The 17,957-nt window shown below is 47.6% G+C and overlaps 1 protein-coding gene across 1 annotated transcript in view; it reads left to right on the top strand.

Moving 5' to 3' along the window:
• Window positions 1-415: 415 nt before the first annotated feature.
• The window catches only part of CACNG6 (calcium channel, voltage-dependent, gamma subunit 6), a 45,164-nt gene continuing 27,622 nt past the window's right edge, over window positions 416-17,957 (top strand). Inside the window, exon 1 of the mRNA XM_015414408.1 lies at window positions 416-968. Coding sequence (XP_015269894.1) covers window positions 644-968 — 325 coding nt within the window. The 5' untranslated portion in view covers window positions 416-643. The remainder of the gene's footprint in view (window positions 969-17,957) is intronic.

Here is a 17,957-nt window from a genome sequence, read left to right as displayed (position 1 = left end):
ATCTCTGCTCTGTTACGCACATTTTTTTTTGGTGCCGTGCACAAATGCTGCTAACACAGGGGAGCCTCCGGGAAAAGGCACAGGGTGTACACGCCGGGACCGCGCTCAGTTTTGTAAGGGGGGGGAAATGCCTTTGGCTGCTCCAGACCCTCCAGGGGGCACTGCGGGAGGCAGAGGCAAAAGTCCTCCTTCCTTGTTGCTGGGCTGGCAGAGGCATTTTTCGGGTTTTGGTCTCTGCATCTTTAAAACCGTCAGACTCCCGCACACACATCCAGACTGTCTGTGCACCCTGCAGCCTTAAAATAACCCGTATCGCCTAGGCAATGGATGAGGAACGGTAACAGGTGCTCCACATACTTGCCACGGCGGGGGGTGTGAGGTTGCTGCCGTTCCATCCCTGCCTCACCCTGTCAAGTCGGGGCACTGGGTGGGGAGGTAGGGGTGGAGAGAGAGAGAGGAGAAGGAGAGAAACTTTTCAGCACTGCTTGCAGTGTAGCGACCTAGATAAGACCCAGGAGGAGCTGCGGGGAGCTCTCAAAGAAGACCAAGCTTACAGCTTGGGGGCGTTACAAATTGGGGTGGGGCTCGGCTACTTCTTGAGCAAAATAGAGGCCCTCAAAGAGGAGAGGCAGGGAACGAGGCTATGATGTGGCCTAATTTCTTCCTTCAGGATGAGGAGCAGCGTATGGGAATGCGCACGCGGGCAGGGGGCAAGCGGCGCAAGACTCTGACCGACGAGCAAGAGGGGAAGATCAAGCTGGCCTTCTTTGTGGCCATTGTGGGGATGACCCTGACAGTGCTGGCCGTGGGTACAGAATTCTGGGTGGAACTGAACACCTTCAAACAGAACCACACAGCCATCTGCGAGGCGGCCCACTACGGCCTGTGGAAATTCTGCTACAAAAAACTCTGGATAGAGGATGTGGAGGAACAGCGGGCGACGTGTGGACCTGCCGAGCTGCCTGGAGGTAATCGTACCGCTGACCCATCTCCCCATTTCCCTTTCTCTCCCGCCTGTCTCCCCCTCCCAATACACGTGTGAGGATCTGCAGCCTTTTCCTCCACAGGCGACCCTCAGGCTACGTCCAGCTTGCGCGGCCACGCTGACCATTCTGCCGAGTGGCCTCCTCTTTCCTTTTCCTCCCTGCCCTATTCACCATTATCCCCAATACAGACTTCTTCCACTGTAAATGTTCCAGTGGTCGCTGGTGCCCCGATTCCTGTCACGATGCTTCCGTTGGATGCGTTTTATGTGCAATAGCATAAGAAGTGACATGCGCCGTTCATAAGGAAACACAGGTTGCTTCCCTATGGAAGTTTTGCTCTGGTTTGGCATTCAAACTGAAGCGGCCCGTTTTTATTTGAGCACCCACACGACACCGTCCCCCTAGTCATCCACTATCCAGTCCCCCCCCCCTTTTGCTTCAAATTTCCCCAAAGCTTGTTTGAGACAGTCTTTCGGGGAAGAACGCAGTCAAAGTCTGTTTGCATCCTTGTGTGGACGGGAAGGTACACATCCTTGCAGTTTCTGCCCACACGGACATCATTTCCCTCAACTTAATGTCATTTTCACGGGCAACCCTGCATCGGAGTGCCTATTTCAGATTCTTTTTAAAATACCTGCAATAGCTGTATCATGACAGCTGTGTTGTTTTTTTTAATCTTCCCCAATCGCTCCAGTAGTGTGGGGGGAGCACGGCAGCTGTTGCGGGCTGAGTCAAGCAAAATATAGGAGAAACAGCAATGTGGATGCTCCATTGCCACTAGGAACGTCTCTTCATTTGCAGCCGGCAATGAGAGCTCCACAGAGAATTGTCTTCATGTAGAAGCGGTCAGAGTGGCCAGGAATGGGCTATCGGCAAGTACCAGGATCAACAAGTGTGGAACCTTCCCGCCCAATCTGATTGAGTAAATGTGATTCCCACCCACTTACCCCTCCTCAAATCCATAAGCTCACAGGCATCCCAAAGACATCATCCTTTTCCTCTCTTTATTGGTGGAAAGTGCTGTCAAATCACAGCTGACTTACGGAGACCCCTTAGGGTTTTCAAGGCAAGAGACCAACAGTGGCGGTTTGCCATCACCTGCTTCCATGTCACACCCCTGGCATTCCTTGGAGGTCTCCCATCCAAATACTAGCCAGGGCCAACCCTGCTTAGCTTCTGAGATCTGATGATATCGGGCTAGCTTGGGCTATCCAGGTCAGGGCTCTCATCTCTTTACCTCCCCACAAATACATATGTTTTCTTTCTGTCTCTCTTCCTCCCCACCTGCCCAAGACTTGGCCTCGCCCCAGTTCAGTCCCACCAGCTCTGGAACCTGTTTGCAATGTCAGACTTCGCCAAGACCTTGCAATGCAGACTGTTGATGCACTGGTTATCACCAGCTAATGAAGGATAATCTCCGTGCTTCTGCTAGCATATTTTCCAGACTCCTGCTCTGCAGGGATATATAGCAGTGGTGGCGAACCTATGGCACGGGTGCCAGAGGTGGCACTCAGAGCCCTCTCTGTGGGCACGCATACCATCGCCCCAGCCAGGCCCAGACCATCATTAAAGTGTCGAATTCTCTGCCAAATAATTTTAAGTAAATGAAAGCATTTGGGATTGCTTTCCTTACTTTGTTTGGATCCTCTTAAGTTAATGTATGAGTTGTTTTTTCTAAAGTAAAACCTCAGTATTCAGGTTAAATTGCCGTGCTGGCACTTTGCGATAAATAAGTGGGTTTTGGGTTGCAGTTTGGGCACTCGGTCTCTAAAAGGTTCGCCATCACTGATATATAGTCTACTTGCGTACAGAATACAATAGAATACCCCTGGATCTATAGGCTGTGGTAGAGAAAGATAACAAAATCACAATTTCCAGCTGTGACATCCTGGAGATAGTTCATGGTTTCAGGAGTGCCTCTATAAGGCCAGTGGCCGAGGCTTCCATGTTACACAGAACTATTTTTCCCAGGACTGTAGTCAACCCTAGACCAGTGGGATCCTGACTTACCTTGAATTTTGACCCACCTAATTTTTCTAAAAGGCTTTTAATTCAAGATATGATGGTTTCTGTTTAAAGAACAGGAGGAAAGATGGCTATATGCATGCAAGGCAGCTAGAAGAAAAGAGCATGTCTCTCAGCACTGAGGCCCCATCAAACCCATTCCCCACAGATTTGAAGAGTGCAGGGGAATCCTGGTTTTTGCACAGGCTTCAATTGAGACATCTTGCATTCATGCGTACACCCAACAATTCTTCTACCTATCTTCCCTTTCTCTTGGGAGTATTTGACTTAACTTTGCCTTTCAATGAACTTTTCAGAGTCCATTTCTGCAAGAGGCTCCTTTCTGGCTCTTCCTCCCTGCATGCAAAAACTAGACATCAGATGGGGCTTTGCAGAAGCCTAACCCTGCACAGATTTAGGGTATTTGGGGTTCTCTTAACCCTTCCCCCACCCCACACCTCCCCTCCACATGCACCCACTTCTCTCTGTTGATTTGGAAACAGAGATTTATTTCAAAAGGCTTTTCTCTTACAGTGGCATTTACGCCACTGCACTAAATGGTTTGCAGCACTTAAATGTGAGCTAAGGGCTTTGCCAAGCTTTGCTCTGGCCCCTGTGAGCTCAGCCCCAGGTTTAGAAACTTGTTTTTAAAAACAAAAGGTGGCTTCATAGACTAGATCCCTCGTCTGCAGGCAAACACTGCATTTTCCCCAGCAATTCATGCATATAACCCTAACGTACGGACAGTATATGCTCCACTCTGTTTTTGTTTTCTGACTTCCAGTCTGGAAACCTGGATTACCACCATCAGTCCTTCCCCCTCAGGAGAACAGAACAGTGGGCAGTCTGTTGTTTATTTGCTTGTGTTATTTAAATGCAAATCCATGTCAAGTTTTCCATTCCCTGGCTTTGATATTGAGTTTAAAAATAAGGTGCAGGTGGCTTAAAAAAAGTGTTTTTTTAAAAAACCCTGACATTTCTAAGGAAGCGCTAATAAAATGCAGATGTTTGCCAACTGCCTGGAGCAAAAAAAAAAGTCCTGTCCCTTTGGAAGAAATTTAATGGGGGTATTATCTGCCATTAGATTGTTATTTACCTCCAAGCCATGAAATGCTTTAGCTGCCCAATTCTACACATCAAGGCTCTATTAAAGAAGCAGGACATTTTTCTCCAGGCCACTGACAACCCTACCCACCACCAGCAACATAGTCAATAGTGTTTCATCCTTTAATGCAGTGGTTCTCAACCTTCCTAATGCCGCGACCCTTTAATACAGTTCCTCATGTTGTGGTGACCCCCAACCCTAACATTATTTTCGTTGCTACTTCATAACTGTAATTTTGCTACTGTTATGAATCGTAATGTAAATATCTGATATGCAGGATGTGTTTTCATTGTTACAAACTGAACATAATTAAAGCATAGTGATTAATCACAGAAATAAGACCATCGAAAATTTGCGTTTTCCGATGGTCTTAGGCGACCCCTGTGAAAGGGTCATTCGACCCCCAAAGGGGTCGCGACCCACAGGTTGAGAAGCGCTGCTTTAAAGGCACTCAGATATTTCCATGTGGAGCAGCTGCCTCCCTTTCGCACCTGGCATGGTCAGCCTTGACCAATTCTGTGGCAGTAGAGAGGTTTCCGCACAATGGCAGGTAAATGCTACGTTTTTTAAAGAGTTGGGCCTGGGTTCCCTGGACCCAACTCACGTTCCCTGCAGCCACATAGCAGCTGTGGGGAACAGCCCCTAAGAGAGAGAGCAAGAAAGCGACCAAATGGGCTCAGAACGCCGCCGCATTTTCCCACACAAAGACTCTGCTGGGGGGCAGAGTTACTCAGAACGCCGCCGCATTTTCCCACACAAAAACTCTGCTGGGGGGCAGAGTTACTTCATCAGCACATGCACAGATGCTCCACACGGAGCAGCAAAATTGGTGAAATAACTTCTCCCCAGTGTGGTTTTTGAATGGGAAAACAGCTTGGGGGGTGGCAGGAGAACTTCCTCACCCCACGGTGCCATTCAGAGCCCGTTTGGGCTCTCTCGCTCTCTCTTTTTAATAGAAGCCATCCTCTGCAGCTGCTGTTTGGCTGAGGGCGACATGAGTGACTCTAAAAAAAAATGTAACATTTCTTTTGGCGCTAGATTAAGTTTCAACCACAACTGGGTGGCTTTTTTTCTGCACAGGCATGCCTATAACTGGCAGCACTTTTTACCTCACTCGAAACTTCCAATTGCGAGTCCAAAAATCTGCCCAATTTGCCGACCTCCCGCTGCTGCCCTCAGAGGAGAGAACTGTTGTCATTTCCTTTGCCAAGACGATAAGCAGGGGACACGGCGCTGTCATCTTGCCCTCTTGTGCTTTCAGCGGTGGGAAGTTCTGGGCAGCCTTTCCAGTTTCCTTCAGAGGAGAGCGTCAGAGTTTTACAACATCCGTGTCAAAATCTGTTTATTTACAGCCTGGAAAAAAGGAACAGATAGGAAGCAGCCGATTGGCAGGCAGGCTGAAGGCAAAACCACTAGTGGGTACTCCATAAAACTTTGGGAGGACACACCCACACCCACACCCACCAGTTTCGTCTGCGCCTGCCTCAGCCTTTGCTCCCAGGGCCCAAGACAATAGCTATTTGCAACTGACCTCTAGGACCCTGGTCCCACACCTGAAATCTCCCTCGCCATCAACATTCATCACGGTGATAAGAGACAATGAAGGGAATGACCTCAATACCTTTAGCAGTTGTGTAGAAGAGGAAATGTCGGTTGGTGCAGCCCGGGTTAGGGTCAAAGATTGGCATGACTGACCACTTGCTGAGGGCCTGCAGTCTGGCAGCAGTCCCACGGCTGGTCAGAGAAGCTGGCCCATCTGCCCCCACCCCACCCCGAAATGGGAGATCACCCCAGCGGCTTCTGTGACATCGCAGGCAATCTCCCGTTTCATCAGGAGAAGTGCCCGGAGGCAGTGACCAGTTTTACCTTTAACAGCACTGACAGGGCTTAAAGGCATGTGAAAGTGTCATGCCCCACTCTCTCCTCCAGGAGGCAGTGTGTGTGGGGGTGGTATATGCTTAATGAAGAGGACACAAGAGGGCATCTTCTCCAGGGTCCCTTAAACCTGGTGCCAGCCCTGGAGCTGCTTGTCATGAAGAGATGAGAAAAGCTACTACTCTGGAAATTCTCTTCTGTACAATTTTTAAAAGGTTCGAGAATTGCTCTCTGCTGCTTCTGCTTGGGCACACCAAGGCTGTGGTCTCACACACACTAAAAAAACCACTTTCAATCCACTTTCCAACTGGATTTTGCCAGTTCACACAGTAAAAATCCAGTTGGAGAGTGCAATGAATGTGGACTGAAAGTGGATTATTTAGTGTGTGTGACCGCAGCCCAAATTCAGATATTTCTGCGTGTGTGTAAAGTGCTGTCCAGTTGCAACCAATTTATGGCAACCACGTAGGGTTTTCAAGGCAAAAAACGAACAGAGGTGGTTTGCCATTGCCTGACTCTACATAGAGACACTGGACTTCCTTGGTGGTCTCCCATCCAAGAACTAACCAGGGCTGACCCTGCTTAGTTTCCAGGATCTGATGAGATTGGGCTAGCCTTGACCATCTAGGTCAGGACCAGGCATTTCTAGGGAAAGTCTTTCTTCACTCGTCTCTGGTAAATCACTTTCTCTATTCTGGTCTTTGGGAGATGGATGCATTGTTAAAATATACAGAGACCACACATCGGTGAATAATTGCATAATTGTGGCTCTACAGCAATCTTTCACAATTAGGTTTTCCTGTCCTGGCAAAACAATCCAATGGAAAATGATTGCTATAGGGCAACGATTGCTCAATATCCACCGAACAGTGAGTGTGTACATTGAAGGCAGAGAAACAAATGCAGAGTTAAGGGATATCTTCATTCAGGGGCACAGGGGAGGCAACACCCTCTGATGTGAGCTCTGGGATATTATAAGCATGTCCATCTGAGAAACAGAGAGCATGTAAAACCCCAATGCTTTTTGCTGTCTAGGGCTGTGTGAATTTCATTGAAAATCAGAAACAAATTTGAAGGCATCTGCTGAAGCATAGCAGGTATAAAAATTTCATGGGAAGATAACATCAGTTTTGGTGTAGTGGTTAAGTGTGCGGACTCTAATCTGGGAGAACCGGGTTTGATTCCCCACTCCTCCACTTGCACCTGCTGATGTGACCTTGGGCACAAGCTCTGGCACAGCTGTCCTTGAAAAAGAGCAGTTTGTGTCAGAGTTCTCTCAGCCCCACCCACCTCACAGGGTGTCTGTCGTGGGGAGGGGAAGGGAAAGGAGTTTGTCAGCCGCTCTGAGACTCCAAGTGAAAGGCGGGGTATAAATCCAATCTCCTCCTCCTCCTCATTTTGACAAAAGATCCAGGTGGGTAGTCATGGTGGTCTGAAGCAGCAGAACAAAGTTTGAGTCCAGTGGCAACTTTAAGACCAACAAAGTTTTATTCAAAGTATAAGTTTTCGTGTGCAAGCGCACTTCATCACATGGGTTGCATGTGATGAAGTGCGCTTGCACACGAAAACTTATACTTTGAATAAAACTTTGTTGGTCTTAAAGGTGCTACTATAATTTTGACAAGATCAGCAAAGTTTCTTGGGGTGGGTATTTTGCATGGGCCCAGCGTGACTGAAGACAAAGAGTCTGCAGCTTGCAAGGGGCTGTGATGACTATATTCAGAAAGGGCCTCCATTTCAGTTGAAGACTGTTGCTCGCCAATTTAAATCCCAATAGATTTTTTTTAAAAATAGTATTCCTATAGTCATATTGAGCCAACTTCAGAGGACGGCGGAAGACAGGAGGGCCTGGCAGGAGGGCCTGGCGGGAGATGATCCATGGGGTCGCGAAGAGTCGGACTCGACTGTGCGACTGAACAACAACAACAACAAGTCATAGGGGACAGCGTGGTCCTCATCATATGCATCCACTTGGTTAGGATTGCCAGCTTTGAGTTGGGAAATACCTGGAGATTAGGGGGATGGAAAGGTTTGGGGAGGGGTGCAGTGTAATGCCGTACCATAGAGCCCACCCTCCAATGCAGCCATTTTTCTCCAGGGGAACTAATCTCTGCAGCCTGGAGATCAATTATAATAGCAGGAGATCTGCAGTTGCCACCTGGAGGTTGACAGTCCTAACTTAGGTATTTTTTCTACTAGAATTGCACAGAAATAAATGTTATTCAAACTTGGCTTAATATAATGGGGTTTTTAAATTATCCGTTTTGTAACATTTACTGTTTCAGGAGAAACCCTAAGCAGCTCTACTCAGAACATTTCAAAGGGACTTACTCCCAGTGTTCTTCGGATTGCACAGTTACTGCAGGGACAGACAACTGTTTTTATCTGTTCCAGATCAAGGCATGGTAAAAAGCTGGTCCACTGTTGTAAGGAACAGAGAAATGTCTTCAGAGCCGCATGTTAATATTACATCAATCTCTCTCATATTTTCATAAATCTCACGTATATAATACATAAACATTCACAGTTGTATGTAATGCAGCTACTCCATAACTGAGGAGATCTTAACTGTTATCTGGGGCAGAGGTCAATTACTGTAACAAAATATGTTTTCCAACTGCTCAAATACACTATGGAGAACAGAGTGGTTCCCAAGAATATAGAATTTGACCATCCCTGGTTTAATGTATTATCTTTGTTTTTTATTTTTGGTAGCTTTAACTTTTGACATTTTTTGTACTTTCAAGGCATTGTAGAATAAGCAGGATAACTATTTGTACATGGTCTATCCATTCCCCGCCCCTTCAGTTGTCGACAATGCATGCCACTAACCCCAAATTCTGGAGAAAAAGAGTTAGGGAGTTGAAACCAAGAAATAACTGATGCAAATCTATCATGTGTATGCATAGTTTTACTCCCCTTTTGAAAGACATTCACTTCTGGGCACCGTTCTAAAGAAATCAGAGGGAATAGGAAAACCAGTCTGTACAAAAGCATATGACCTTACAGAATCTCAGAGTGAGAGATTTCACAATTATTTATTCCCTTTTCCACAATTCCTTGCATGCCCTCAATATGTTTGGATTATATTCTGAGCTCTTAACAATTTTTAAAGGCCTGTCTATATTTCATTGAAGCGGTGGACTGCTGTTGAATTTATATAATACATTATTTTGGATTTGACAGTTGCAGAGTTTTTAGAGGAGAGGTTAAGCATAGTATTTCTTTAGGTGTTTCAGATTCTCCATTGTGCAGTGCCTGCTTCTTAAAAAGCAAATTCTCTGCTGTCTGGAATCTTCTTCAGCATGTCCATAATAAAATGCAGTAAGGGATTTTGTACTGATAATGAAGCCTCTGGGCCTCTGATTGGCTTGAGCTCCTCTGACATCACAGAGGGCTGGTATGAGTCTTTTGTTGGCACTGACTGATCAGCTTTGATCTTAGGGGCAATCTATACAAGATTTGCAAGGCTTGGCTCATTCTGTTTATTATACATGATCCAGTCAGATGACATTCATCCCAACCTGATCTTTTCCATGTTTTTCCTCATCCAAGTCCTGTTTCTTTTGACAGCTGTTATGGCAATTTGTTTGTTATTGGGACAATTAGGATACTGGCAAAACCAATGTGGGCTATTGGAGCCCCATTTCACCCTTCAGCTAGGAGAAGAGGCTGACTGAAGTTAGTAATTATCTTCTCAATATTATCTCCCACCTCGCCATACCTTCCCACCACCTTTGATTTCTGTCCCACTAGTGCTTGCACAAACTAGTAATTCCTCCCAATAGGAATTACCAGTACTTCCCCCCTTCCACCACTCTAGTCTAATACAGGACGTTGTCGTCTTATTTGTTTCTCGAATTGCTTATTGCTGTGTACCTTCAACTCTATACAGTTAATATTTGGAACTGAAAGTGTTTCACACTATTCTACCATTTGCTGCCTACCAGGCAGATTGGTAGGTGTTCCTGCATCACCTGCCTCAAAATTAAAAAAAACCCTAAAGGGGAGAGGGGGTTTCCTGATCCATCCCACCCACAGAGAGACAGCAAGAGCCTTCGGTAATGAACTGCCATCTTCTCTCATCTCTGTGGACAGGAAACTCAGGGTGGCATTACATGCCAAGCTTCATAGGAAAGCAGAAGAATATCCCCAACTCCACCCCAGAAGTGCAAAGAGATAAACATTGCCCCTTAGTTAGGAGCAGGGTACACAGAAATATCTAGGGAAGAAGGGGTGGATTTTGTGGCAGGGGGGGGAGAAGGCAAGAGCTAAGACTATAGCAGCCAACAGAAGTGGGAGGGTACAGAAAAGAAGGTGTGATCCAATCAGATGAGGGGGAAGGCCAGAAAGAGAAACCTGCAGCCAGTTCATACATTACCAAGTCTTCATACTCCCCATGTGTCCAGGTTCTGTTGATCAGATGAACTATGGGAGTGCCTTGTTTGGAATTGAATTCCCAGGCATGTGCCGGCCCAACTGGGAAGGCAGCGCTCATGTGGCTACAGCGGAAAGGCCTGGAGAGCAAAAAAAAAAAAACCCCGGCAACTCCGAGGCGGGTGGGCCAAGGGAGCCGTGGAAGGATCGGGGAAGTATTTAAGCCAAGGGACGGCATGGAGGTGTGGCTGTGAGCTGTGTTGTCAGGGGTGTGGCTAATATGCTAATGAGTTTGTTATGAGGGGGAAGGCCAGAAAGAGAAACCTGCAGCCAGTTCATACATTACCAAGTCTTCATACTCCCCATGTGTCCAGGTTCTGTTGATCAGATGAACTATGGGAGTGCCTTGTTTGGAATTGAATTCCCAGGCATGTGCCGGCCCAACTGGGAAGGCAGCAGGTGGGGAAAGGGGATTTAGGCCTTTTCCCCTAACACTGTTTTTCCACTCTGAAATGGCCCCAGGGAGCCAATATTTTCCCCATTTAAAGCTATGCATGTACTGCCCCAGTGGGGCAAATAGCAATTCCCTGGGACCATTTCAGTTGGGGAAACGACATGGGGGAGGTTTAAGCCTGCTTTCCCCATAGGCCATGATACGGATTCAAGCTGGGCTTGTGGGTGAATCTGGGAATCAAATTCTGAGCACAGAATTCCTACAGTGTGTCTGATTGACAGGGCCTGAGGTGGACAAATGGGGAACACAAGAACGTGTGAATTGGTGGTCTCAGGCTTAGAGGAAGAGAAACTGGGAGAAAGAAGGGGTGGGAGTGGAGGTCAGGCAAGGCAGAGGTGAGGAAAGCTGAAGTTCATTCATTTGTTTATACTATCTGTATTCTGCTTTCTGACGGGAGCCCCCAAAGCAGCTCATGTTCATAAAATGCACATTATCTATTTTTTTAAAAAAATACCCTTTGCAGTTTAGAAAATACAACTGTAAAAAAGTGGGCTTGTAAGAGGAGCTGTAGGTGGGAAGAGAGAGAACAGATTGAAAAACAGAATTTTAAAATACTGAACTAGAATCCAAAACAAAATAAGCCCAGAAACAGAATGTAAATAATCAAAACCTTTCCCCACGCACAGAAAACGTTTTGCTCCTCTCCGCGGGTGTGGGGGGGGGGATAGAAGAGGCCAGTCTAAGCTGATTCAGGTACGGGCATTTGATGGTGTCTTTCCCTGTCATCCTCCTTTTTCACAATGCTGTGCAATAACTAGCCAGATACTCACCTGCAGGCCCCTAGACTTCATGCCACGGGGTCCAACACCTAAGCACACTTCAGGCTCACAGTGGGAGCCGTTGTGCTTGTGATCATCTGGTCACTGTCTTCAACCCACCCTGATTTGTTACTGTCACTATCAAGCCAAGAGCAAGAATAGGATCCAGCCCATGCCATGCATAGGGAGCGGTGGCGCAGGCAGTAAGGGAAGCCTGCTTTAAAACCTGGGCGAGCAGCTTCGGCTGTTCGAATCCCCACTGCGGCCAGGGTGAGCTCCTGGCCCTATGTCCCAGCTCACGTCCACCCAGCGGTTCGAAAGCCCGTTAAAGGGCGAGTAGGTAAAATGGGGACCTGCTACTAGAGCAGGGGGGCACCCACCTCCGGTGTAGCAGCGACGGCGGACAAGCGGAGAACGGAGGAACTATGCGGCGGCGGAGGAGGAAAGAATGGTGGCTGGCGAGGCGACGGGCAGGAACGGAGGCCGGATGAACGAGGCGCGGAGGCGGAGCGACGCGGCAGGCCGGAGCCTGACTTGGAAAGAGGCCACTGCAGAGCATGCGCAGAAGCGCGAAGTGGTCCGGGCCTAGAGAGTTAAGTCTGCCGGAAAGGACGGAAGTGCAAAGACCAGCGCCGAAAGAAGGGCCGCCGCCGGGACTGTCCCCTCGCAAAGAAAGATCTGCTACAGAAGAAAGGGTGCCTAGTAAGGCTTCTCACCTCCCTACTTACATGTGGCCCAAGATTAGGACTGTGTTAATTAATTAGAATTGTAAGCCGCTCAGAGCCCCTGGGGGGTGTGTGTGAGCGGGATAGGAAATCGAATGAAATAAATGTAGAGGGGTAGCCCAGATGCAACAAAGTCAAGTTGTTCTGGGGGGAAAGGGCCACAGGGGAGTGCCCACAGACAAGGCCGAGCCAGAGCCTTATTCAGAGGGAGACAGAGCCTGGAATCTTGTGAAAACTCCAGTTGAGAAACCAACACACAGCAAAAGCCCAAGAGCCTGCCTGTCATTGCAGGGGGCGATTGAAGCAGAAACATGGTACGGAGCCAGGCAGGAATCTGGTTGGAGAAGATCAATGCATGCAAAATTCAGAGCTAAATGGCCTCATTTGTGGAAAATCCCAGGGCAGGTATGGAAGTATTTATGAGGATCCCGTCAAGTCAATAGGATATTATATCTGGGCATTCGCAGTGGGCTTTCATTTGTAAACTTCACACACACACACACCCCAAAACTGACACTGAAGGAAACTAAAAATGACTGGGACATTTGTATCCAGGCCGGGTTATGTACAAAGCTCCTTGTATCAAAGTGGTCCTTCAAGCTCTGTACTGTCTACTCCGACGGGCAGAGCTCCTCAACACCCACTAGCTGGTATCCTTGAACTAGAGGTTACTGGGGACTGAACTAGAGACCCTCCACATTCAAAGAGGTGCTCTGCCACTGAGCTATAGTTCCTCCCATGACACTGGCTATAAGGCAAGCATACTGTCAGGGGACTTCTCTGCACCGGTTGTGTAGCTGTGTTTGTTGCTGCCACCCTCCAAGGTCTTACTCAAGGAAAGGTCTTCTGCAAAACCTGCTATCTGGGAGGTTTTAACTGGAGGTTGAACACAAGATAGGGTATCCAAGTCTGAGTTGGAAAATTCCTGGAGATTTGGGGGGTGGAGCTCGAGGAGGGTGGGGCTTAGGAATGTGAAAGACTTCAGAGGGGTGATAACACCACTGAGTCCATTCTCCAAAGCAGCCATAATTTCCTCTAGGAGAACTGATCTCCGTAGACTGGAGGCCAGTTGTTATTCCAGGAGATCTCCAGGCCCTGCCTGGAGGCTGGCAACCCTAGAAGACTGTGTGCCATTCCACTGAGCCATAGCCTTTTCCTAAGTATTGTGTGAGCACCTGGAGAGCAATTGTTGTGAAGATATATGTGAAAACTGGCTATCAGTGGTGCAGCAGTGAAGCATTATTGGCCATGAACGAATGACCCAGTGTTCAAGGGCTGCCGGTTGCCAATCTATTTACCTTACACAACAGATTTAATGAGGACACACTTACAAGAAATGTGTTTACAGCTTCGTCAGGAACTGCTTAGACTCCCTCCTTTGATGTACCCAAAAAGGGTCATCAGCCCAACGTTATTCTGAAAGACTCTGCCTTTTCACTGAGCGCTACAAACATCCTTCTGCTTCATTTTCTCATTCGGAAACTGCTTTTTAAACTGTTTCCTCATGAAATGGAAGCGCGTTCCAGGTGCAAAACTGTAGCAAAAAAAGAAAAGGGACTGAAGGAATCCTTTGATGGACTAATTCTTATGATTAAGGCTGCGGTACCCTGTTCTCCCTTCCCCGTTAACGTCCCCAGTCACTGCTGACAAATTGGAGAGGGTTTAGAATGCCAGACAAATGAGGGGGGGATATGTTTAGTTTGGAGGAAAAGGAGATTAAGCAAAAACTTGATAGCTGGTTTCAGATGCTTCAAAGGCCGGAATGCATGAACAAGGATGGAGAAGAATGCCTCCCCCCTGAGGCCAAGCCTGTGAAAAGAAGCCTCATGCTTTAGAGGGTTGCCAACCTCCAGACAGTGCCTGGAGATCTCCTGGAATTCCAACTGATCTCCAGAATGCAGAGATTAGTTCCCCTGGAAAAAAACGGATGCTTTAGAGAGTGGACTCCATGGCATCATACCCCTTCGAGGTCTCTCTCTTCCCCGACCCCACCTCCTCAGGCTCCACCCCGCCCCAAACCTCCAGTAATTTCCCAACCCAGAGTTGGCAATACTAATGCAGTCTTGGACAGTCCAGCTTCCCAACTCCCCACCCTAAGACTCCAGTGCCAGGCCGGACATTTATTTAATTATTTAACAGATTTCGACCTGCAAAAACTCTTTGGGCCAAATGGCTTCTAGCGGGAATCCAAAAAAACCGCAGCTGTCAATTACTTGCAGTGCGATGTCAGAGAAAGCCTCACCACAATGCACAAAAGCCCGTCTAAAAATAATGAGACAGCCCATGGCAGCTGCCTCAAACAACAGATTACGGGCACCATGAAAGGGCACATTTTATAACGATAATCCCAGCTCTGCAAAACACTTCCGATTTTTTCCCCCATCGGAATTCCAGATTCAGAATCATCCTGAGCTTGAGCCTCATGGGCGCTCTCAACCACATTCAGTGAACCTCTGCAAACATGGAAGAGGATGAGGGAGAAAAACCCCTAATCCTTCTGTTGCAGGGACTAGAGATGCCCCTCCGGGCTGGGCAGCTCTAAGGCATAGCTCTGCTCACAACAAACTGGGGAAATGGTCTCTCACAGTCACTAAAAGCACACAAGGTTTGTCAAGAGTCCGCTGAGTTTCCCCCCACATCTATTTGAGGGTTACATTTTCTGGATGCAAATATTTTACAAAGGCAAAAAGTGGCAACCAGCCCCCCAAATGCAGCTTTTCTACTAGGCATGTCATTTCAACAGGCAAATAAGACACAGCCCTGCAGCTGACAGACTAGTTCTCGAACGATGGTTCCAATGCAGTGCTCAGGGCTGAATGACCAACTGCGCAGCCTGAGTATGAAAAGTCTAAACAGAGAGGGCCTGCTGTAGAGAAAACACTGGCACCAAAAGGTGCCAGTTATATCAGGACACATTTCCATTTAGAAATGAGGCACCTTCACAGCAAGGGGCGATGATTGAGCCTGGGTGTGGAGTCTCCATCAAACTGAAACTAGATGCCTGTCTAAAAAAGACAGCAGACAAGTACTCAGAAGGACTCGCTGCGGAGGCTTCTTGGCCTTAATTTTTTTTTTACATTCCTACCCTGTTTCCCCGAAAATAAGATCTACCCCAAAAATAAGCCCTAGCAGGATTTCTATGCATTTGTGCTATAAGCCCTAATGTGTCTTCTTGAGAAAAACTAAATATAAGACTGTCTTATTTTTGGGGAAACACGGTACATACTTCCATTGCACACCCAGTTATCTAGAAACTGGTATCTCATCCTTCCTCCAAAAAAGCCAGGGCAGCATACTCCTCTCTCAGATCTTTTACCTTCACATCCGCTTTGTGAGGTAAATTAGGCTGAGAGACAGGAGCTGGGTCAAGGTCACCCAGTGGAGGCCTTGATGGGCCTCAAAGGCGGGATATAAATGTTGTTAAATAATAAATATATAAACAAACAAACTGCTGCTGCTGCGGGTTCAAACCTGGCTCTTCCCGGATTAAACCCTGCACTCTATCCACTACCCCGTTTTGTCCGAGGTATACACTCAGTCTGTGAGACAATGGCCCTGCCACATCTATGGCAGCAGAAACCCTTGAGCCAGCCTTTTACCCATCTCCCCACCCACCTATTGCTGTTTCTAAGAATGAGGGTGTCGAGTCAATCAGGAAACAAATTTCCTCTCAGCTCAATATCTCTTTTATCTATTATTTATTTACTTCATTTATAGCCCATGTTTCTCCAGTTTGGTGTAGTGGTTAAGTGTGCGGATTCTAAACTGGGAGAACCGGGTTTGGTTCCCCACTCCTCCACTTGCAGCTACTGGATTATCTTGGGCAAGCCATAGTTCTGTCAGAGCTGTCCTTGAAAGGGCAGTTCTCTCAGAGCTCTCTCAGCCCCACCTACCTCACAGGGTGTCTGTTGTGGGGAGGGGAAGGGAAAGGAGTTTGTAAACCGTTCTGAGACTCCTAGTGAAGGGCGGGGTATAAATCCAATCGCTGCTTCTTCTTCCCCAGTGGAGACCCAGAATAGTTTACGTTGTTCTCTTGTCATCACACTCTCCAGGCTGAGAGTGTGTGACTGGCCCAATGCCTCCCCCCCCTGCAAGCTTCCATGGCAGAGCGCATGTTCAACCTTCTGTCTCCCCGATCCTAGTACAACACTCTAATCTCAAGTACCACACTGGCCGTACAGTCTCCCAAATGTATAAGGATTTATGGTGAGAGAAACACACTCCGCACCTGCTCAGGGAAACTGTTGTTCTTTCCTATTTCATTTACTCTAGTTCTGAACCATGATACTGAAAACAGACAGAGCTCTGGTGACTCTTGGCATAAATTAAACCCTGTAATCTAACCCAACCTAATCTATCATATTTATATTTGTGACTGGTCTAGTTCTGTTTTTGAACTGTATCTAAAAAAATATTTTCCATTATTTCTCTTGGTATCTTTAAATCACGACCACCTGGTTACGGTTTGGAACTGGGAAGGAAGAGGCCCTTCAGTTAAACAGAAAAGTTCTCCTTGACTGAATGAAAGGGGGGGGCCTTGACCCCATGGGCATTGTAAAGTGCAGGAAGTGATTATAAATCAAGCTGCATAGATTCTTAATGAATCCATTCAGAAACCTGGTCATTAAAACTGCCTTTCTGGTTTTCTTTCATAGCACCAGGAGGAGAAGGGCTGAAAAGCACTTGAAGAAAGCAGAAGTGAATTTGCTTTTCATTTGCTGAGTGGCTTTGTCCTGCAGATGAACTCATTTCATATTATTTCTTTTGCAAGTCTCTTTCTTAATTGCACCTGCCGTATCCCTTTCTCACTAGAATCTGGGTTGCACTGGGTGACGTGTGAGGATTGGAGATGGATAGTTTGACTGTGCTGGAGCGATGGTGGGTGTTGAATTAGGTGACTTTTTTGGTTCCTCTTGACTCTGAGTTCATGTGCTACAGAAGCACGAGGAAGTCCATGATGTACAGTTTCTGTCCATACTTCCAGTGGCTGGCACAAAGGGAGGACTTGAACATCTCCCTTGACAGAGAGATGCATGAACACTAGGCCTGCATAAGGAGCCCATGCATGCATCTCCCCACAGAGGACATAGGAAAGTCTCCTGCACATGAAGCTGCCATGTTTCCAGAGTATTGGCTCATCTAGCTTATTTATTTATTTTATTTATTTATACCTTCGGCTTATATACCGCCCTGACCCCGAAGGGTCTCTGGGCGGTTTACATAGTGGTTCTAACCAACCAATTAACCTGACCAGGGCCACATTTGTCTACAGGGTGGTGACTGCCTACCAGCACCCCGGGCTAGTTGTCATCCGGCTTCCTTTCGCGGCTTCGGATATTGGCGTCCTGGTGCCCCTTTTTCTGGAGTCGATTTTCCCCGAGCAGCTTCTTCCGGCTGGTCTCGTCTTGGCGCGTGGCTCTGTGTTGGCCGCAGTTCCGGCTACTGTCCACAGGTGGCTCCGCCACGCTGTGCCGCACGACACCACGCTCTCCAAGGCACCACTTTCTCCGGGCTCCGCCTCCGACGTTGCTTCACCGGGAACTCCGCCAGGAACTGCTCCGCCGCCATCGTTGCCGCCGCCGCCGAACCCTTTACCTCACAAGGAGGAGGGGT

Source organism: Gekko japonicus, unplaced genomic scaffold (assembly GCF_001447785.1).
Source record: "Gekko japonicus isolate JY-2015 unplaced genomic scaffold, Gekko_japonicus_V1.1 scaffold243, whole genome shotgun sequence".
NCBI lineage: Eukaryota > Metazoa > Chordata > Lepidosauria > Squamata > Gekkonidae > Gekko > Gekko japonicus.
Note: the sequence above shows the minus strand (reverse complement) of the source record. Positions and strands in the feature narration are given on the sequence as shown.